This window comes from Castor canadensis, chromosome 10 (assembly GCF_047511655.1).
Source record: "Castor canadensis chromosome 10, mCasCan1.hap1v2, whole genome shotgun sequence".
Taxonomy (NCBI): domain Eukaryota; kingdom Metazoa; phylum Chordata; class Mammalia; order Rodentia; family Castoridae; genus Castor; species Castor canadensis.
Genome location: NC_133395.1, coordinates 66,757,367 through 66,779,764, shown reverse-complemented (window position 1 = coordinate 66,779,764; position 22,398 = coordinate 66,757,367). Strand labels below are relative to the sequence as shown.

Here is a 22,398-nt window from a genome sequence, read left to right as displayed (position 1 = left end):
TTTACTCAAAACAGGCGTGGTGGTGTGCGTCTGTAATCTCAACTACTAGGGAGGTGAGACAGGAGAATCTCCAGTTTGAGGACAGTGGGGCAAAGGCAGTGAGACCCTATCTCAGAAACAAGATAAAAACAAAAGGGCTGCTGGCAGGCATGGCTCAAGTGGTAGAGTGTTTGCCTAGCAGCATAGAGTCCAAGATTCAAAGCCCAGAAAAAAAAGAAAAAGAAAATCTTTTATCCTTATGACCCCTGTCTTTCCTCATTGCAGTAAAGGGTATAGGCTTCATCTGCCATTTCCCTGATATGCAATCTTGGGCGAATCTCTTGCTATCTTATTTATAATCCTTCATTTCCTTATCTGTGAAAAGAGAATTAATGCAGTACATACCTCAAAGGGTGATGATGAGGCTGAAGTAAGGTCATTGAATTTAAAACTAGGAGTGCGGTGTGGTATCTAGCAACTAAATTTCCATTACTAAAGGCCCTGAAATAAGCTAAGACAGGGCAGGACTACCCCACATGTGTACCAGCCGTAGAGATCTTAAGGGCACTTGTCCAAAGGGAAGGAGCATTTCTGTTCAGTTTCCTTGTGAGCCAAGAACTGCTCTAAAATATAAAGTCTATTAATTAATCAAATAAAATAAAACAAACAAATGCTTGTTCAGGGAGGCTCCCACTGGAGATTTTGATTGGTTAAGTTGAAGGTAAGTCCCAAGAATCTATATTTTAAATCTCTTTAGATAATTCCAGTGCACATCAAGTTTGGGAACCAATGGAGGCAGTGTATTTAAAAAGCAAAAAAACCCCAGCCAACCAACCAGCCCCAGTCTTTGAGTGCACGTGATTCACTTCCCTTCCTCCTGTGGACTTCTTCTAGACCCAAAGGGCAGCCTTACAAAGTCATTTTCTGGCAAAGACAACCACACATTCCTCCTTCTGAGACTCCTGCATTACCACTGTCTAGTGCTCAGAGTGTTTTCTCACTCACTTCCAAGAGAGACCTGTTTATTCATTTATTGTAGCCAGTAAAGAATCCAATTTTACTTGATGTTAGTTTATTCTACAGATAATGATTGAGCACCTCTGGCCAGGCATTGACAGAGCTAAGTGTCAGAAAAACACCAAAGAATAAAGGGAGTTTAATTCCTTCCCCTTAGAGACCTCAAAGACATGGGAGACATAAACATGCAGTGACAGTGGAAAAAGAAGGAGGGCTTTGGTAAGGGAATGCAGAGTGTCTAAAAGACTTAAGAATTACCCAGATGAGGGGAGGGGACACATCGTGACACAGCAAAGGTTGGGTGAGACACACACAAGGCATTCCAGACACTAGACTGTTAAGCAGAAAAGGGACCAACATGGGGTATAAAAGGCAGACAAGACAAGACATTTTAGTGTCTTGTAAACCACATTAAGGAGTTTGTGAGCAATCCAAAGGCAACGAAAGACAATAGAAGCTTGTCAGCCAAGGGATTACCATGATGTGAGCTGTCACTTTGGTTAAGAACCTTTTTAAGTATTATTAGGAAAAGCCAAATGGCAGGTGAGGCTGGCTGCACCCAGGTTAGTTGCCATGAGGCAGAGAAACCAGGGGGTAAGGTAGAACTGGCCCCATTCACTCTGCTTTGGATGAGTTTGCCTTGCAGCATTCATGGGAAATTGGTTGAGTTGTCAGTGAGTTATCAGGGTTCAAAACTCAGAAGAGATATCTGAGCTACAATTTTAGGATTTTCCCTTGTATTGTTTTCAGCTTTGAACCACAAGACAGCATCAAAGGCTATATTCCATTCAGTTCTAAGCAAACATCTTAGAGCCACAAAGTGAACTTGACTGATGGTCCATGTACACATGAGTAAATAAGATTTGGCTCCAGATAGCAATTACTGCTGGCATCTCTTTCTTTCATCTCAGGAGACACAATGTAATTGTAAACATCAATCTAGACACTCAAAAATAATTCACTATTTTATCATGGAAACAAACTCAAATTAGTTTTCTTTGTCTTTGTCACAGGTAGGAGTGTTGAGTGTTGTGTAGCTTGTCACCAATCCTTGTTTTCTACATTTGCAGGAAACAAATGTGATTCTATCTGTGCTGTGTGGAGTGAAAGTATCACCAACATTGAAAGTGTCATAAATGTTTAATTATGAACTAACATAGATACTTCTGCAGTCAGTGTCTTGATCTGTGCTCTAGAATTAGAGGTGTAACGCCAGGAAGCTATAGAGTAGATTCTGACCTCAGTTAGGAATCTCACACTCTCTAGACCAGTTGAAAACCAAGCTTTTGCTGCTTGGCTCTCAGCTCTGGGAATGGAATAGTGAGGATTGGCTGTTTTATGATGTTATCTGAGTGGAGGCTTCCCTCATCATCCTCTCATTCCAGGTGATCATATCACTCACTGACTGTTTCTTTATTAAGTCTGTGAACTTAAATATAGTAAAAGGCACAGTGTGTATTTAAGACCTGAATGAGAGAATTAAATAGGCTTTTTCTAATTTGTTGTTCTAAGTTGTAATATGAATATTTCCCTGACTGATCTGCAACGATCTTCAGTTAATGTTTAAAAGAAACAGTCCTAGGTAAGGGAAAAAAAAGTTTACCAAAAACAGTGGTGAGTAAAAATCTTGCCCATAAATAATTGTTATTTGGTAGCACAACAGCAATTATTCTGGATTTTGCATATTTATCCTTCAACCATTGACAGTCTTCGCCATGTATCCTCTCCCTCCTTTCCCTTGCTTAACACACATTAAAATGTTCCAGAAGGATCTTGCTATTGTTTTTGAGTGATGTCTGTCACTCAACTCACTCCTTGAAGGATCTGTAACTCATTTATATGCCTAAAGTTTTTGCCAATGGTAACAATTATAAACCATATTTAGATTTTAGAGATTTGGAAAAGATACTGAGAAATTAAGTATGAATATTAATTGACATTTTCAGTTCTCATTCATCTATCCTGAAAAATATAAAGGTGCTGATACATAGCCATTTCTTTTTATTTGTAGCACAAGAAACTGGGCAGTTATGGTTTGAGGTTTTGTTGTTTGTTTGTGCCGTATAGAAACTATTGAACTGTGTTTTAATCTCATACTGGCTAATTACCTCAAACATTAATTATAATGATTGCAATTATTTATCTAATCTGTCTTCCAGTCATCCTCAGTGGAGCACAGAGGGGTGAGAGGAATCATATAAATAGCTTAAATCTACTGATAAGGAATTAGCTTTTCTATTAGTCTCTGTATTAAAATTGAGGAATTTAATATTTAAAACTATTTCTATCCCAGCTCCTACTTTCTGATGAGGGTAATAATGAATCATATTATAGGTAATATAATTACATTGTTTGTGTCATTTATGTAACTATTTATGATGTTACATTCTCTCTCTCTCTCTCTTTCTTCTTTTTCTTCTGGCTCACACACATGTGTATCTATATATGGTAACCATTATCATTAATCTTCATTCTGAATGACAAATTGGATAAAAATTCTCAGAGTACTACATAAGACTCCCTTTTCCTTCGTGCATGAATTACACATTAAGCTATAAAGTAAAAAGACCTGTTCTACACTTGACAGAATGGCTGAGCACACATGCAAAGCACAATTTTACCTCTGATATGTGCCTCCTTTGGTGTTTTATTATTGTACTCATATGATTTTACTTTCCATTTCTAGTATGTGTCTGTGAGGATTGGGAAGATGGCGGCAATAGTATTAAATAAGTTGTTCTTCCTTTCTGGATTTCACAGTTCTCTTCTGTAACTCAGAAACTTAATTTGTGTGAAGATATGATTTGCCAGGAATGTAAACAGATTTAGAGTGATCATTTGTTGGAGGCAGGTGATCAAACCTCCATAATGATTATAAAAGCCTTTTAGAAGACAAGCAAATGTGCCTGGTTTGGCCATCTGGTCAGAATAAGCATTTTCAGGGCTCTCTGTCTTCACCTTTGCCCTCTCCTTAGACGTGAAAAATGCAAGGAATGTGTTGGCTTGTAGTGGAGCTCTGTCTTGCCTAAGTTAGTACGATAACATCTCCATCTATACACACACACTCACATGTCCCAGCACCATCCAAGTTGAAAAGATAGGAGGGAGGTAAACTATGCTCTAGGCAGATTTATCACCCCTGAAACAAAATATGTAAACAAAATTCCCAAGATTGGTTTCATATTTTTCAATAGTTTGGAGGAGCTAGATGCTTTTAATCATGTCCACCAGGTGAAGAAGCAGAGAAAAGAAGTGATTCCAGTTTTAATAAGAGCAACCAATTTGGGGTAGGAAAACAGAGAATCCATGTTCAATGTAAGCAATGCAAAATGATTGCTTTTGGCCTTTGCAATGGCTTTGAAAGTCATTGTTGGAGGGGTTTGCTTCATTTTGTGTGTTGGAGATTCATTGGGGTTCTCTGAAACATGACCTCATCTCCCTAATCATCTTGTGTGCTAAGAAATAGTGGTGACTTAGTTGCATATCTTTCTAGACAAAGTCCTTTTGAATCATAAAAATCAAAGACAAATAACTAGAATGTCTCATGTCAAATTTACTTTTGTTAATGATTGTTTATAAAATAAGCTCACAATGGGAAAATTATATACTCTATTACTTTACAATTTTCTGTGAGCTTATGTGTGTTTTGAAATAAGTTCACAATTTATCTCTCAGTTTTCATCTATACTATCTAGCTGCTGTACGTCAGACTTCCAGCAGTTTTATCAAAATGTAAATTATTAGTCACAGGTAGACTCAGATGGGAAATAATTATCAGATGAATTCAAATTCATCACCAATACTGGAGAAAACTATAAAGTCCCCAAACCATGTTCCCCAGTTTAATGACCAAAGTTACATCATTTTCATACATGAGGACATTAATTAAACCTCATTTGGTATAGAGGATCCCCAAACTTTATAGGTAACCATCAGGCAGGCTCTGGTCACCCTAAAGTCTTTGGAGCTGGTAATATACATATTCAGTTTAATTACACAAATAGGTTCTAACCCCAGTGGTTATAAAGACACAAATGCACTGGATTAAACCCTTTTCTAATGGACTAGAAGATGACATAATGAAAATAGTAAGATCTCTGTCCCGGAGTGGACACTTAATAGGAGATGATAAAATAAGTACTCAGTCCAAACTTCTCAAAAAAAAATAAATTCAATCATGTGTTTGTTTCGTTTGGTTCAATTTTCCATCTGCTCTCCCAGGAGGTATGTTCAGAAGCCATACATAACCCCACCTATGGGAGATGAACTAATTCCTATGCCTCAAGATAAGAATTTTCCATCGTGCACTTTACCACATGTAGTTTTATTTTTAAGGAGTGGTATTTTACCCTGAATATTTGAAACTGCATAAATGTCTAGATTAAAGAGATGTTAGCTTACCAAAAAAGAAAAGCTATGATGATAAGAGGTCAAGTTGACTCTTCTTTGAAATCATCTCAATAACATTTAATGTGAAAAAACAAAATTGGAGCAATGTTTTTGTTCTGAACAGAACCCATCTTCTACTTTGGGGATGCCCAGTATTCTGTGGAGGAGAGTGCTGGCTATGTAGAGGTGCGGGTGTGGAGGACGGGCACTGACCTTTCCAGGCCATCCAGTGTCACCGTGAGATCCCGGAAAACAGATCCTCCCTCTGCAGATGGTGAGCAGTTTACTCAATCAACTCTTTTTAGTGGTCTATAACTTTCAAACACCATGACACAAAATACCTTCAAACTAAATACTTCGTTATATTCAGGCAATCTGGATGGATTTTTTTCCTGAAATTATTACTATGTCATTGGTAAGTCTAGACTTTATTTACCACTGTGGGAAAGGACATTATAGACCATGAATCAAAGGTCAGGTTACAATGTAAGACTCAAATACTGTAAATTCTAATGCCTGTGTTTGCATGAGTTGGTCCTCCAGTTCTTAACACATCTAACATGGTTAAATGCTCCGATGTATGCAGGAGAATAATCATACCAGTCACCCTCACAGAACTCTAGTGGCATTGACGTATCCTGCAGGTATGTGTCATCATTTGACTCCTTCCTCATTTCAACCAAATAGTCCCACAAATACTTCAGATCCAAAAGGATGTCATCACGAAAACTCCTAGCTAACACATACCTGCTTCTTATTCTGACATCCATACCTTGAAAACATTGATCATAAATGTTTGGGCAAGCACAAGATTTGAAATTTCCTTTCCTTTTTTTCCAACCAACCAACAATACATGGATTCATCTTTATGTGACAAACCCATGGGAAGTGCAAACACACGCATGCCTCACACATTTCACTCACTCTTCCTGCAAAGCATACAGGAATCAGACCATTGTAAAGGTCACCTTAGGTTTTAGTTTTTTAAATACAGTGCAACCAGCATAGTCCTTTGTGGATTATAGGTGTTTAGGAAACATTTATTTAACCAAATTTAAGAAAAAAATTTCAATTTTTTAAGAAAAAAAATTCAAATCAGAGTTGGGAGTAAGGAGAGTGAAATGAAAATAAAGTTGTAAGAAACAAAGGAAAGAAAACTACAAAAAAGAACTATAGAGTGTACACACTGTTTTTGTTTTTGTTTTTGTGCTGGTCTTGAGCCCAGAGCCTTGCGTGTGTAAAGCACATACTCTGCCACCGAACTACCACACCACCCACAGAATACACAGCTGTTTAAAATGAAGTAATGACAGATACATTCAGAAGTAAGTTAGGTATGAAATCAGAGTCAGATGAGCAAAAAGCAGGAAAACAGAGAAGGACTAATACTGAACAATTGTCCCCTACTTTCAGGGCTTCCTGGATGTGATGCCTTGAAATTAAAGGGTAGCTTTGTTTTTAAATCCTTTAGATATAAATGGATATATACTGTATGATCTGAAAATATTAAATCATACATCAAATACGTTTTGGAGTTGAAGCTTGCCCTCATTGCCTGGGGTGAATATGTTGGTGTGTGGGGGACAGAAGCTCATATCTGAAATGTGTAGCTATACCCAAAAGGTAATCACACACTTGAATAGTACGTTCTGTAGTGGCTCTGGAATTGCAGAAATAAGAAATAGAGATATTTAGGGCACTCTGTCTTGGGACACACCCAACCCTGGGGACTCTTTATACTTTTCTATCTCAAAAACTCTCCCTCTTTGCACTTAGAAAAAAGATATTTAACTAATGTGATCAAAGTTTTAAGTTTACATATTTTGTATATAACTTATAAGCATATTTGATTGACTTGCAGAATGTTTTAGACCCGATTTTATTAACTCCATTAGTGAATTCTAATAAAGATGGAGGACTATAATATAGAAAGTTAAAGTAAGTGACCCAATGTGCTACCATTAGACACAAATAAAGCTCAGAAACTGATTTTGAGCTACCCCTCAATGACCATGTGGTCATTCACATTTCATTAAATGTACTTTTCTATAATATTATGCTGGTTTCTTTCTTTTCTTTTCTTTTCTTTTGTGCTATTCTGGGCCTTGTGCTTGTTAGGCAGGCACTCTTTCACTTGAAAGAGTGTTGATTGTTTTCAAAGTAGTACCTCACAAACTATTTGCCAGGGACTGGCTCTGAACCATGACTATCCTAATCACTGCCTTCTGAATAGCTAGGATTACAGATTTGAGCTACAGGCGCCCAGCTTGATTTCTATTTCTTAATAACTATAAATGCATCTGTATAATTTATGTCTTGTAATTTTTTTAAAGTTAGGCCAGGCACCAATGGTTCATACCTATAATCCTAGCTGTTTAGGAGGCTGAGATCAGGAGATTTACAGTTTGAGGCCAGCCCAGGCAAATAATTGGTGAGACCCCCCCATCTCCAAAAATAACCAAAGGAAAATGAAATAGAGGTGTGGCTCAAATTGTAGAGCACCTGCTTTGCAAACGCAAAGCCCTGAGGTTCAAACCCCACACCCACCAAAGAAAAAAAAAAGCTGATCCCATCTGAATAATCCTTTTGTTACTGTTACAGCTGGAACAGACTATGTTGGAATCAGTCGAAATTTAGATTTCGCACCTGGAGTCAACATGCAGACTGTTCGAGTTATCATCCTGGATGACCTTGGACAACCAGTGCTGGAGGGAATTGAGAGATTCGAACTTGTGCTCCGTATGCCTATGAATGCTGCCCTTGGCGAGCCCAGCAAAGCCACACTGTTCATAAATGACTCTGTCTCTGATTGTGAGTGCTTATCAATTTTACAGTAATAAGTAAATATAATAATAGTAAATAAATATAGAATATGCAAATATGTTATGAGTAAAATGATAAGTTAGGATTTGTACAAATGGCAGTAGAATGATAAACTATATACACCGATATTTATTTGCTAAGGCTGCCATTATAAAGCACCATGGACTGGATGGCTGAAACGAGAAATTTATTGTCTCACAACTATTGGCTAGATGTCAAAATGAGAGTGTCGACAGGGTTAGTTCCTTCTGAAGACTGGAAGGAGAGAATGTTCCAAGGCCTGTCTCCGTCCTGCAGATGGCTGTCCTGTCCCTATGTCTCTTCATATGGCAGTTAGGACTTCAATATACGAATATGACAGGGTACACCACTCAATCTATACAAACATCCTATTGATCATATCTTCCTTTCTCCTCTTCATCATTTTGATAGAATTAGACAATGTTCAAAGAAAACCTTTAGTCTTCTCAAATTTTGAAGAAAAAAAATGGTATTGTTATTAGTGTCCTTTGTCTCAATAATTTCCTCACCACACATGGTTGGAAACACATGGAGCTGCACAGACACTTGAGTGTCAGTGGTCTTTTTCCATGTCTCAGCACAAGACATTTTATGTTATTTCCTTCATCCTACCACTCCTCAAATTTCCCTAATAAGATTCTAGTTGCTGAACATGCGACAGGCTCTCTGCCACATCATCACAAGAGAATTCTAGATACTCTTCCACCATGTTGATTTTGACAGTGCTTGGAGGAATCTCATCTCTTGTTGATGAGACTTATATTGAATAGACTCAGTTTAAGTTATTATATGTACACACACTCATTTTAGTTCTCTCAACCATGGGCTACATAAAATATGCTTGTAATTATGCCCACAATATTTGGTGTTCTCCATGTCAAGAAATTCTAAAATGCTCATGATTAAGCAACATAAGTAGATAGAAATATCTTAAGGTCTTCTGCTTTATCTACTTTTTAGCACTTTATTACATAAGTTTACTCCACAAACTAGATAGAGCAAAAGCTCAATGATAAGAAAATCAAACTTCTTGAAGTTAAGTCACTTGCTTCAGGTCAAAACATTGGCAAGCAGACTGAGATCCAGTTCTCCTCACTTCTTTTCTTTTATTCTTTCCAGTAAGCCATATCTTCTAATAAGCCATTTCCCTTAAGAAAATTCATGTTTATTTTTTATTTTTTTGCAGTGCCTAAGATGCAATTCAAAGAACGAGTGTACGCTGGTCATGAAAATGATGGCCAGATAGTTGCAATGATCCACAGGAGTGGGGATATCCAGCACAGATCATCAGTGAGATGCTACACACGGCAGGGGTCCGCACAGGTGATGATGGACTTTGAAGAACGCCCAAACACTGAGGTCTCCATCATCACATTCCTCCCTGGTAAGAGTGAGCTTGAAATGTTTATGTGTAGTTTAAGAAAGCCAAGTGTTTGTTGAGAGATATGTATAAAGTTAATTCAAGTGCCTTGATTTCAACAAGTTTGTGACGTGAGCTTATGTATACTAAATGACAGGGTGAAGTCCATTGTAACAGGTTTCTGTATTAACTTCTTGACTCCTAATGTCATGCAACATTGTTTATTCAAAACTTAGTGGGCAAGAATATATCGCATGTACAGATTTCACCATGCCAGGAATTAAACTTAATACTGAAATATAATTAAGTGAAATTGAGCTTGGATTTTTTTAATATGAAGCCAGTGCCTGAAAGAATGTGATCACGTTGATCAAATGATTTTGCTTAGAGGAATATATTCTAAGAAAAGGAATCATAAACATGCAGAAAGACTTCCTAATGTGGATGTTTATCACAGTTGTTTAGAGCAATGGAACATTGACAATAAATAGTTAGCAACTGAGAATTATTATTATTATCTATTTAAACATCCATAAGATGGCATATTTTATAATCATTAAAATGTATTTGAAAACTACTAATGAAAAAGAATATAATATTGGTCCCACTAATTAGTGGCAAGGACCTAATTGTTCTTATCTCAATTTGTTCAATAAATTAAAATTAGTAATACTAAAAATTAGTGTCATGATCAAATTAACAATGACCAAACAATACAAATTGGCTAACTTTGCTTCCTGATCATAATGGTAGAAATCTATGAACAAAATTGGCATTTTTCTCTTCTGTCTCTGTTTTCTAAGAACAGTGATAGAGCTTAATTAAAGGCAGAAATTCCTGCACAAATAAAGGCCTGTCACTGCATATATTTAAACACTTATTCACTTACTCAGCAAATATTTATTAAGGCTTATTATATGCCACATACTCTCTTTTGCACTGGTCTAGCATGAAAAAAAAAAAAACAAAAAACAAAATCTCTTGCTCTTGTGGTGCTTACATCCCAGTTGTCAAGGTATCCTTGGCCTATGAGAAAGGATTGGCATGCCGTCATTATTGTTTTTTCCCAGGTGAGACAGAAAAGCCATGTGTACTGGAACTGATGGATGATACACTCTATGAGGAGGTAGAGGAGCTGCGTCTGGTACTTGGCACTCCCCAAAGCAGTTCTCCATTTGGGGCTGCAGTTGGTGAACAGAATGAAACTCTGATAAGAATCCAAGATGATGCTGACAGTAAGAATTCATTGCTATGAATTGGGAGCTAAAATCCATGCACATTAAGGTTTTAGGTGTCTCAGAAAAGAACTCTCTTTCTAGCCCAGATATGAAATTGATTGAGAAATAAGAAAAATCCAAGACAAATGAGGAACAAAATAAACCTAATGCTTGAGATGTATCTCAGTGGTAGCACTTGCCTAGCATGCATGAGATCCTAGGTTCAATCTTAAACACAACAAAAAATAAAAATAAATGAAATAAATTGAATAAAGCACTGATAAAATTGAGTTTGGAGAATATGGTTTATATTTAAATACTGAAGCCTAAACCTTCATATCTGCCCTGCCCCCTACACAAACCTAGAGGTACAAGTAATCTCCTGCCAATATTTTCCTCCTCCCTTCCCTTTCCGCATCAATGGCCTGCTCCCCTGTAATTTATGCTACAAAGGGACAGCTCAGAGCACATGTACTCTGGGTGCTGGTTAATCCTCAAGAAGGAGCAAGGCTATACTTGTCAGTTTCCGCTTTCACACTCACCACTAATACAGGGTGAGGGGACAGAGAGAAGCAGGAGTGCAATAGTAATTAAGCTCCTCCCAGGTGGAAGGATACAGAAATAGGGAAAAGTTTTCCCTGACTAACAATTTAATCTATGTTTTCCACAATTTTAGAGTCTATTATCAAATTTGGAGAAACAAAATTTAGTGTCACTGAACCTAAAGAACCAAGCGAATCAGTGATCGTCAAAATTCCAGTGATTCGCCAAGGAGACACTTCCAAGGTTTCCATCGTGAGAGTCCATACCAAGGATGGCTCAGCCACTTCTGGGGAAGACTATCATCCTGTATCAGAAGGTAGGGGCTTCCAAGGCTTGCCTCCAGTAGGATCATGCCAACACTGTGTTAGTGCTGTGCCTTTGGGGAAAAGAGGAACATCCAATTGAAATAACTCATCTCCTTCAGACTCATCAATTCATCTCCTTTAGAAAATTAAAGATAACAAAATTTATCTTTAATTGACTTACAGGGTACATGTGTTAGGACTTGGGGAATTTCAAGTGGATGTGCTAGATAACTTTCAGCTTTGAGTTAACTCTCTGCTGGTTTTTACCTTCAGACGGTGAGCAGACCTAAATAATAATTTTCCTGTAAGTTTCCATTACATCGAAAATGTGCATGATAGCCATGATAATAATCAATTTTAGTTTAGACAACACCTGAAATCTAAAACTAAAGCCAGAAAATGGTGTAATAACAGAGGACAGTGAAAGGGTAGTGAAATACCAGCCCCAGAGGCCATGAGTTCTCTGGGGCATAGGTGCCCCCTACGCACAACTTTTCCTTCCTCTGCAAATGTTGGGATCACTTCATCATCTACTTTTTGGAATAATTAAATTAATTCTCTCTCTCTCGCTCTTTCTCTCTCTCTGCCTCCCCTTCTTCCTCTCTCTCTCCTCTCTCTCTTCTCTCTCCTTCCTTCTCCCTCTTCCTCCCTCTGTCTCTCTTTGAATTATTTGCTGACAATAGCCATAAATTTACATCCAAAATTAAATTTTTGAATTATTTGGAGTTCCACTTACCTACTATAGTTCTACTTTTTACTGCTCACTACCAGCAGTCATTAATTCTTGCCCATCAAAGCACTTCAAGCATTCATCTTGATTTTCTTACTCACCAAGAAAATATAGAAAGTGACTGATAGAAACTATTGAATCACTAACAAAATGAATGAGGTAATAGAAAAATAGCATCTTCTGTAAAGGAGCTGGTATTGCCTTTGTATATATTGTAAAACCTTGATAAACCAGTATAGTACTTCAAATTCATCCACCTCTATCTCCCTATATACTTGAAATAAATTATATGTGAAAAGAAAATTGATAAGCTACTGAATTCCAAAATCTAGTCAGTCTTTTCTATAATAAGCACATTATATATGAAAGAAAAGTCTTCTAAATATTGCTGGTATAACTCTTTAATGGAAATTGTTTTACTTAGAAATAAAATGATTTTTTTGGCCAAACAGGAACATAATTCTTTAACTATGTAGTGAACTGATGAATTATATCAGATAAAAGTTAAATAATACTAAATTAACCTGTATGTCTTTTATTCCATAAATGTCAGCTTGCTGTTTAAAATGTTTATAATACAAACTTAAGGGGTATTTTTACAAAACATGTCCTAATTTCTCCTTTTATGGGTTAAATTGAAGACAGACCTAATCAAGTAAAACAGAAAAAAAATAAATAAAAGTTGAAAATTTTTCACATGCTAAAAATGACAGATTAAGACAAATGTGATTAAGAAATTTAACTATCATCTAGCAAGTGTATTATCAGAAATAAATATTTAAAATAAATTATTTTTTAAACTCCTTAGAAATTTGAATTGCATATCAGGGAATTATAAAATCTTGAATGCTTACAAAGTTAAGACAAGAAAGGAAAGTGAATGAGATCTGGGAAATGTGAGAGAAAAATGGAGGGACTATAATGCTATTGAACCATAAAGTCCATTCTTTGTTGAGTGGAGGCTGTGTTAGCACAACCACCTGCCCATTACCATGTAGGAAGGTGCCAAAGAGGTCAAAAGTCTGTATTCTCTCTCTTGGGAAAAAATCCTGTTTTCTCCCAAGGATAATGGGAAAAAAATGCTGCATCTAGAAACAGAACTACTTTTAAAGATATCTAGATTAACTGGATTTTCAAGAAAATATTTTCTTTGTGATTGATCATAAAAATTGAAGTATAAAAATGCACTAGAAATATTATTTTCTGCCATAAAGAATTCATAGTTAAGATGCAACATTTACTGTTTCCTCCGATTGGAATGATTATACTTTATTTTCTTTATATTTTCTCTTCTGAACCAGATTCCTGAAAGGTATAGTAAAACCAAGAAAATAGTTTATACATGTTTAACAGTATGGTCAGCTGCTTAATTATGAGCTCAATAAAATCCAATGATTTTTTTACTGTTTATTTTTGAAATGAGCCAGGTGCAGGTGATCACACCTGTAACCCTAGCTACTCAGGAGGCAGAGATCAGGAGGATGGTGGGTGGAAGCCAGCCTGGGAAAATAGTTCTTGATACCCTATCTTGAAAATACCCAACACAAAAAAGGGCTGGTGGAGTGGTCCAAGTGGTAAGAGCACCTGCCTATCAAGCTTGAGGCCCTGAGTTCAAAACCTGAGTGCAAAAAAAAAATTAAAATGAATAGTTCAGAATTCTGATAATTAGATTTAATTTTCATGACAATGAAGCAATTCTTTTTAGTGAGAAGGGACAGTGGGTTGAGGGGAAGCAGTAACATTCATTCATAATGTTCCCAAGAACAGTCCCATTATGACCCAATAGAAGAACTACTGATTGCCTCATAACTCAGCTTTTTTTCTATCTGTAAGCCAACAAATTAATTTGGTAACTTATGATTACAATTTTGCTTTGGATAGGATAGGGTATGGTAAAATAGAATAGAATAGAAAACATTACACTCCAATTATACAAAATAAGAAAAAGTGATGTTTGTGAACTTTTGATTCTCTTTTGCTCATACATACACCTACAAAAAATATACTAGGCTGCAAAGTAGAATGTACTTTTATTTGTAGAACACAGTGAAAAAAAGACTTGAGAAAAACTCATGCTCATATGCAAAAGATTTAAGTCTGTGTTTTTGCATTCATAGAAATTGAGTTTAAGGAAGGAGAAACCCAACACACTGTTGAAATTGAAGTAATATTTGATGGGGTAAGAGAGATGAGAGAGGCCTTCACTGTTCACTTAAAACCTGATGAAAACATGATAGCGGAGACACAGGTAAGTAATACAATGTGTTATAAATTTATGGCCAGCATTCATCAGAGGAAATGCATATGAGAAATCACGTCATCTGTCATAAAGTGATAACACTTTGGATGAAATAAATCTCATTCTAATTACATCATAACCAGGAAATTCCTCTTTTTCTTGGACAAATCCTGTTTCTAAGAACCCAAGGCCTTTAGTTAGTGAGCCCCACGTCAGCCATTACCTTTCCTATGACATTCAATAGGAACTGAACTTGAAATTGACCTCCAGAGAGAACGAATCATTTCAGAACAAAGACAAGACATTAATTCAGTGCCACAACTGATTAAAATAGACATTTCGCCCACAAAACAGTTTGCTAGCCCTCAAAATTCCCACTTGTTCCTCTGAGTTTGATTAGAATTTGATGTCTCGAGCCTCATGTCTGAAATGTTTCAGTCATAAAACTTGTTTTCTATGCTTATTTAATTTATATTGTATCAACAACCAGATTTTATTCAAGGTAAGCATAATTTCCACAGAATTTTGACCCTTACATTGAAAATAATTTTAAAATTACATGTCATTTTAGAAGCAGGTCAATTTTAATATTTAGGCTTAATTTACTATATTGCTTTTATCATTTGTTTTACTACTAATATGAGGTCAAATGGGGGAGATATTTTTGTCATTTTATCATTTTTATTGCATGATGGCATTTCTGCTAAATTTCCTTATTTTCTAGAGTCATATTTATAATTCAATAAGTATGGGCAAAACTTCTTTATCAAATATATTTTTGTGTTTTGATCACATAAAAGTAAATCTTTTATTATTTTTATTGGTTATTATATGAAAATTTTTTGGGTGAAAAGAAGAGAAATTGAATCAAATCAATTCCAGTGACAAAAGCTCCTCTTAAGAGTATATAGACAATTCCTGATTTCCAAAGGTTCAATTTACAGTTTTTCAACTTTATGATGTTGTAAAGTGATACCCATTCAGTAAAAACCATACTTTGGATTTTGGCTTTAATCTCTTCTGAGTAATCATGAGGACCAACAGTTGAGACTCTACAGTGTCCTGTGTTGTTAACCTGTGATGTTCAGAAGATTAGGTGGGTTGAATGAATTCTTGATTTACAGTATTTTCGGATTGGGATGGGCCCATGGTATGTAACCCTATTGTAAGCTGCAGAGCATATTATATGTGAAGATAGGTTTGGAAGCTGTAATATCAGTTATTAAATATTGGGAGGTTATTCAGGAGCCAACACAAACAGAATCAGGTGTTTTGTCACCTTGCTAGCAGCAGATGTCCAAAGATTCTGTTTCTGCCTAGTTCTCAGCTTCTTCCTCTGCCTGTATTTCAGGCATTGCCTTCTGGCCTTTGCCCTTTAAAGCTTTCCTTCCCACTGTCATCTGCTTCATCATGACCCACACTATCTCATGACCTTTAGGATGTCTCTTCCCTTGGAGTGTCTGTCAGCTTTCTCACTATCAACTAATAGACTTTTTCATACAATTTCTACTTCACAAACCCAAGTCAGCTATATCAACTTCTCAAAACTGGAGAAAATAACTTAAAACCCAAATACCTTACAAGCTACCGTCCAGACTTTGAATTAGCTGTCCCAGGCTCAGGTACCCACCCTTGGAATCATAAGATATGAACAAAGCATCAGGGTAACATGCAACAAACCACATAAGGCCTATCATTCTGCAGGGGATTTGGGTGTGACAATTTTTATCTCAAAGATTCCATGGGTTTCCTAGGCATTGTAAATGTTTTTCTATATAACAGAGGCAATAAAAGTCTAATATTTCATGAATCAGTGATAATTATCTTTTCCTTCTAGGTGACCAAAGCTATTGTATACATAGAAGAAATGAACAACATGGCGGATGTCACTTTTCCTTCTGTCCCTCAAATTGTGTCTTTGCTGATGTATGATGACACTTCCAAAGCTAAGGAGCACACTGGACCGGTATCTGGCTATCCTGTCATCTGCATCACAGTAAGTAGGAAATTGATGGAAACAGAGGGAAATTATCAGATAACTATTTACAGTGATTATAAACTTTGATCAGTATTGTCATGAAGAAACAAAAATGGGAAAATATTGCAGTATTTAAGCTTTGAAGTGAAGGAAAAAACATGAATTAAATGAAACTCCATTTTTTCCTTCATCCAGCAAAGATTTATTAATTTATGTGTACAGAATATACAATCTGAGAGTTTCTCACTGATAGAAAAACAAATGAGTATAAACTCTTCATAGAAGGAATTTAAAAATAAGGAAGAGAAAAACAGGAATCAGTAGCTCTAGTATAAGGCAAGATGTGATCATTGTTGTAGTAATAATACAAATTAGGAACTAGAACCATGGCTCTATGGGAAAGCTTAGTACAGTCAGTAGAATTTCAATAATTTACAGTAAGATTCAGGTAAGAAAAGATTATTCCAAAATGAATTTATTGCAACAGCAGCTAAAGCTGGAGAGAGAAAAGTGGCATACTTTTTCTACTGGCTTTCTCTGAACTAAATTATTAGCTCCTTGTAAACAAACACAATGACCTACTTACTTTTATATCACAACAGTCCTAATATAACAACCCACATGTAACAGGTATGCAGTAAATGTTTATTGAATTAAAAAGGCATAAATAATAACTCAGTAACAGATTATAGAGATCCCTAAGTATCACACTAAGGAACTTAAGTTTCATTTGCTGGATAGCAGGGAGTTCTTCCACAAAACTACACAATAAAAGGAGTGATATCAGAGTGTTAGCAGGACAGACCTGAATTAGACAGGGAAATTTTGTAATAATTGAAGAAGATAGCAATTTAAAAAGCCTTGCAAAGGAAGAATATCAAATTCACTGATTGACTGGATGTGGAAGGCAAGAAAGGAGCCAGCTTTCTATGACTGACAAGAATTCCCATTGGTGCTGAGCGTGTGACCAGTCCCAAAAGAGAGGTGACCATCAACATTGTTTTAGGGAGGAAGGAAAGAGGAAGGAGGAAAAGAGAAAGGATAAAGATAATTTAGCAACTCTGATGAGATGGTGATGTGGTTAACAATTTTGCATGTATCAAGTTAGAAGTGAAAACATTTAATAAGCTGTTGGAAAAGCAAGCTTGCACTTCATAAAGCTATCAGGGATGGGAATAGAAACTAGAAGTTGCATGAAAAACACATAGAAATGATAAAAGACAGCAGTGAAAACATGAGAATTGAGAGAACTGGAGAGGAATCATGTCCGCATTGTTCTGTACGGCATTCCTAACATGGCTATTTGTTTTTCATAGGCTTGCAACCCCAAATATTCAGACTATGACAAAACAGGTTCTATTTGTGCAAGTGAGAACATCAATGACACTTTGACTCGCTACCGATGGCTGATAAGTGCTCCAGCTGGTCCTGATGGTGTGACAAGCCCCATGAAAGAGGTGGACTTCGACACCTTTTTCACATCCTCCAAGATAATCACGTTAGACTCCATATACTTTCAGCCTGGCTCCCGGGTGCAGTGTGCGGCTCGTGCTGTGAACACCGATGGAAATGAAGGGCTGGAGCTGATGAGCCCTATTGTAACCATCGGTAGAGAAGAAGGTAAAGCATTGTCAGTTTTGCAGGAATCTTGCTGGAATACTATGGAATATTTCAAATGTCTATTTCCAGTTATTAATTCTTCCAATGTCAATGTGTTCCACAGTGCTCTGTAGTTAACTGTGAAATCCATTTTTACAACAGTATTCATTAGGAAACAGGTCCATAGTTTGTGAGCACCTATGATATGTCAAACAGCACTTTATGCTGGCAGAAAGAAAATCAGCAAGAAACCATCCTTACGGAGTCTATAGGAAAGGTGAAGACCCAAACAAATAAGGCCTGAAATGAGAAGTTAGGGTTAGTTCTGCCCTCAGTGGATCAGGAAAGCTCAACACAGAGAGGCTGAATCTTGAAAACATGGATGGGAGTGACAAGCAGAGAAAGCAGAGAGGAAGAGGAGGAACCATCAGGAGACAGAGCAGGATCAGATGTAAGCGTCAGATCTGGCAGGAGCTGCCTGTGCCAGGCAAGGAGCTCAGCTGGCTGCTGTACCAGTAGGAGTTTGCGGGGGACAGCAGGGAAGGCCAGTTCAGGTAGAAAATATATGAACTCACCCTTATCTTATCTTGTTATTACAGGGAGGAGTGGAGAATAGGATATGGCTATACACAACATTGGAAAGACAGGAATTCCACATTATAAACTGATTCTTCAAACTGCATAAGAATCTTTAGATTATTGCCTCAAAGATTGTTTCAAAGAAAAAAAGGAATTTTGAGATTATACTTATTTTTATTTCTTTATTTTCAGTGGTAGGAATTGATCCTAAGACCTTGTGCATGCCTGGCAAGTACTGTACCCCTAACCCTTAGGTGTCTTTTAAAGATTATGTGTATATGTTTCCATTTCTAAAATTTCATTAGCATACAGCACTCAGAAAGAGACTGAGGGTGTAACTCAGTGGTAGAGGGTTTGCTTTACGCACAAGTTCCTGCATTCAATCCAGCAAAAATAAATAAATAAATAAAATGCTATATGTACATCCTCCTACCATTATGTATTTGGAATCAAATACTTATTGATGTTTAATATATTTGTTGACTTTATGTCATACATAATAAACATTATACATAAATAAAATACTCAAAATAAATATATGGTTTTACATTTTTCTTAAAACCAAGCTGTTCGGTTGGTACCAAAAAATTAACAATGCTTTAAAATTAGTGTCCTTATTAATAAAGATAGCCCAGATGTTGGAGACTACTGCTGATTTTATTGTTATTTTAATAAATAGACCTATCTATTTTCTCCATTGTATAGAAACAGAAAAAAAAATGTACTTCCTAGTTCTCTTGAAATTATAATTCAGTGTCTTGGTCCCTTCCATGTTCAAATGAAGGCATCATAATTCTCTTAAAGGAAGCATTGGAGGATGACATTCATTTCAGAATTCTTGAAGGTCACTTTGAAATTTTAGAACAAATGAGAGAGAAAGAAAAAATTAACTAGAATTTATAAAATACATTGTAAGAATATAGTATACAATGTGTTCTGTGATTGAAAAGATATTTTAGTTTTTGTCTTTAAAATGAGCTCCTTTTAGAGAATTATGGCTCAGTGGTAGAGCATTTGCAAAGTGTGCATGAGGCCCTGGGATCAATACCCAGCACCACAATAAACAAATAAATAAATAAAAGCACATTTCAATTTTATCTACTAATAAATAACTAATGTATATTAACTAATCATAAGTATATTGTTCTAGGGTAAATATCAAATTCACTTAATTTAACTATACTTTGTTCCTATTGGCTCTCAGTCACTTTTACTGTATTTGTTCACACAACATATTAAATAATTTGGTGAATTTGTTCATGATTTAAAACAACCAGCACATATTAAGTCACATTAAACAATAACTGTTTCTTCTCAAATCTTTTCAAAACTCTAAAATGTGAAGAGGCCATGAACCTGTGCTGTGGTGACTCCTCACGCTGGTTCTCTGCTTCTTCATCATGTACGTTCTTAACCAGGTTTTGGTCCACCCAGAATTTTAAAGTGTGTAGAAAAATAATAGCACTCATATAAAAATACTCCCTGGGTATTTCTGTTGTCTTCATTTAGCATAAATGTGTTTGTTTTCCTTAAGGCCTTTGTCAGCCGCGTGTGCCTGGAGTTGTGGGGGCCGAGCCCTTCTCAGCTAAGTTGCGCTACACTGGTCCTGAGGACCCGGACTTCCCCAACCTTATCAAGCTCACCATCACAATGCCACACATAGACGGTAGGTGTCTTGGGTGAGCATGTCCATGGAACAGTTTTGGGCTTCTCATCACCTGATTTATTTTGCTCAATTTTCTAAATTTCCAAGCTTACACCAGTATTGAATTTGTGACTTGTACTTCAAGTCCTGCTGTTCCGTTCAATTATTTCTGCCTTCTTTCTACCTAGCCTTGAAAAGTCTAACAATTTAAGCATTATTTAAAATTAAATAAGTTTAACCCATGTCCAAACACAGTAAGACAGAACCATGGTTAATATGCTTCGCTGTAGGCATGCTCCCTGTGATCTCCACTAGAGAGCTAACCAACTTTGAGCTGACCCTCAGCCCTGACGGCACAAGAGTTGGCAACCACAAGTGCTCCAACCTCCTGGATTACACTGAAGTGAAGACTCACCATGGTTTCTTGACTGATGCAACAAAAAACCCAGATGTCATTGGAGAGACATATCCTTATCAGTACAGTGCCGCCATCAGAGGCTCCAGTACCTTACGCTTCTACCGAAACCTGAACCTGGAGGCCTGCTTGTGGGAGTTTGTAAGCTACTATGAAATGTCGGAGCTCCTGGCTGACTGTGGAGGCACTGTTGGGACAGATGGCCAGGTACACATTTTTAGCATCTGAGCTTTGATCACTGGATAAATCAACTGGTCTGTTCTATCAATATTTTTTTTTACTAAATCTTAACTCTGTTCTTAGTAATATAGGTCATCAGTAACAAGAAGGACCAGACAAATGGATGGATGGTGTGAAAATCCATGTCTATTGATGAAATGATATGTCAAAATATATGTATTTTTAAAAAGTGGATCAATTACATTATCTTTATATCAAAAGGACACTGCATCATCATTGCCTTAAACTCCAAATCTACTGACTTTTAAGCTGCAAATACTGATTTCTCTTCAAAGTAAACAATTATCATTTCTCATGTATAGGCATAAGAGCCTGAGATAGTGTATCATAAGTCACTTAAAATGACAATTAACAGACCTGAGAATCAGGTCTAGTTTTTCTCTCCTTACTACTTTTCCTCTTCCCTTCCTTCCTTTTCCTTTATCTCGCTTCCTTTTTCTTTCTAGTCTTTTCTCTTTCCTCCCTGTGTTTCCTGTTTCAATACTTAACATAGTAAAAAGTATTTTCATTAAGAGTCTCCACTACAAATAATTCCTCCCCATACTACACATTTGCACATAAAATGCACACACACACACAAAAGCCTCCCCATCATTGTTAAAAAAGATGCTAAAATGATAAGAAAGCAAGGTCTACCGTTTGGGTTATAATAGAGAATCTAAAATTTGTATATTGGTTATAGTTGAAAATTACAATGAGTATTTTGAAATAAAAATTCTTACCTGGAATAACAGTTACAAATGTAGATTTCCTCATTAAAGTGGTGAGTGGCAGGTGGAATATATCATGTCTTTCAAGATTTAGCCAAGGTGAGGCTAAATTCCTAATGGAATCAGCAATTCCTGAGTTCCAAATTCCTGTCTTCCTAAGGTGTTAAAATATAAAATAAGTAGTAGCAAGAGAAAAGCAAATGATAACAAACAGCATCATATCATTGTCTGGAATCTACTAGACTCAAAGGTCTGAGGTCATATCTTAACAATCTCTTTTAAAAACTGTAATTTTCAGAAATTCATGGGAAATAGTAATAATCCCAAATACCAATTTAAGGCTGGAGGTGTGGCTTAATTGGTATAGTGTCTACCCAGTAAGCAGGAAGCCCAAAGTTCAAATCCCAGTAGTGCCAAAATAAAACATAAAGACAGTGTGAAATGGTGGAAAGAGGTTCAATACAGGAATTAAGCAAAGGCAGGCACAAATTTGGTTCTGATATATTCTAGCCATGTGTCCTTGGGCAAACTATGTAAGCCTCATCCATGTTAGCCTTTTAACTCCGTCTCCACCGATTTTCACCACTTGAAAAAAGACATGAAAGAAAA

At 36.5% G+C, this 22,398-nt stretch overlaps 1 protein-coding gene across 1 annotated transcript in view; it reads left to right on the top strand.

Annotated features, from left to right (window-relative positions):
- Positions 1 to 22,398, top strand: part of Frem2 (FRAS1 related extracellular matrix 2) — a 160,410-nt gene that overhangs the window by 115,746 nt on the left and 22,266 nt on the right. Inside the window, exons 7-16 of the mRNA XM_020184528.2 lie at positions 5,510 to 5,659; positions 7,987 to 8,196; positions 9,416 to 9,613; positions 10,660 to 10,824; positions 11,483 to 11,665; positions 14,502 to 14,632; positions 16,461 to 16,619; positions 17,918 to 18,221; positions 20,314 to 20,445; positions 20,715 to 21,046. Of these exons, the coding sequence (XP_020040117.2) occupies positions 5,510 to 5,659; positions 7,987 to 8,196; positions 9,416 to 9,613; positions 10,660 to 10,824; positions 11,483 to 11,665; positions 14,502 to 14,632; positions 16,461 to 16,619; positions 17,918 to 18,221; positions 20,314 to 20,445; positions 20,715 to 21,046 (1,964 nt within the window). The remainder of the gene's footprint in view (positions 1 to 5,509; positions 5,660 to 7,986; positions 8,197 to 9,415; positions 9,614 to 10,659; positions 10,825 to 11,482; positions 11,666 to 14,501; positions 14,633 to 16,460; positions 16,620 to 17,917; positions 18,222 to 20,313; positions 20,446 to 20,714; positions 21,047 to 22,398) is intronic.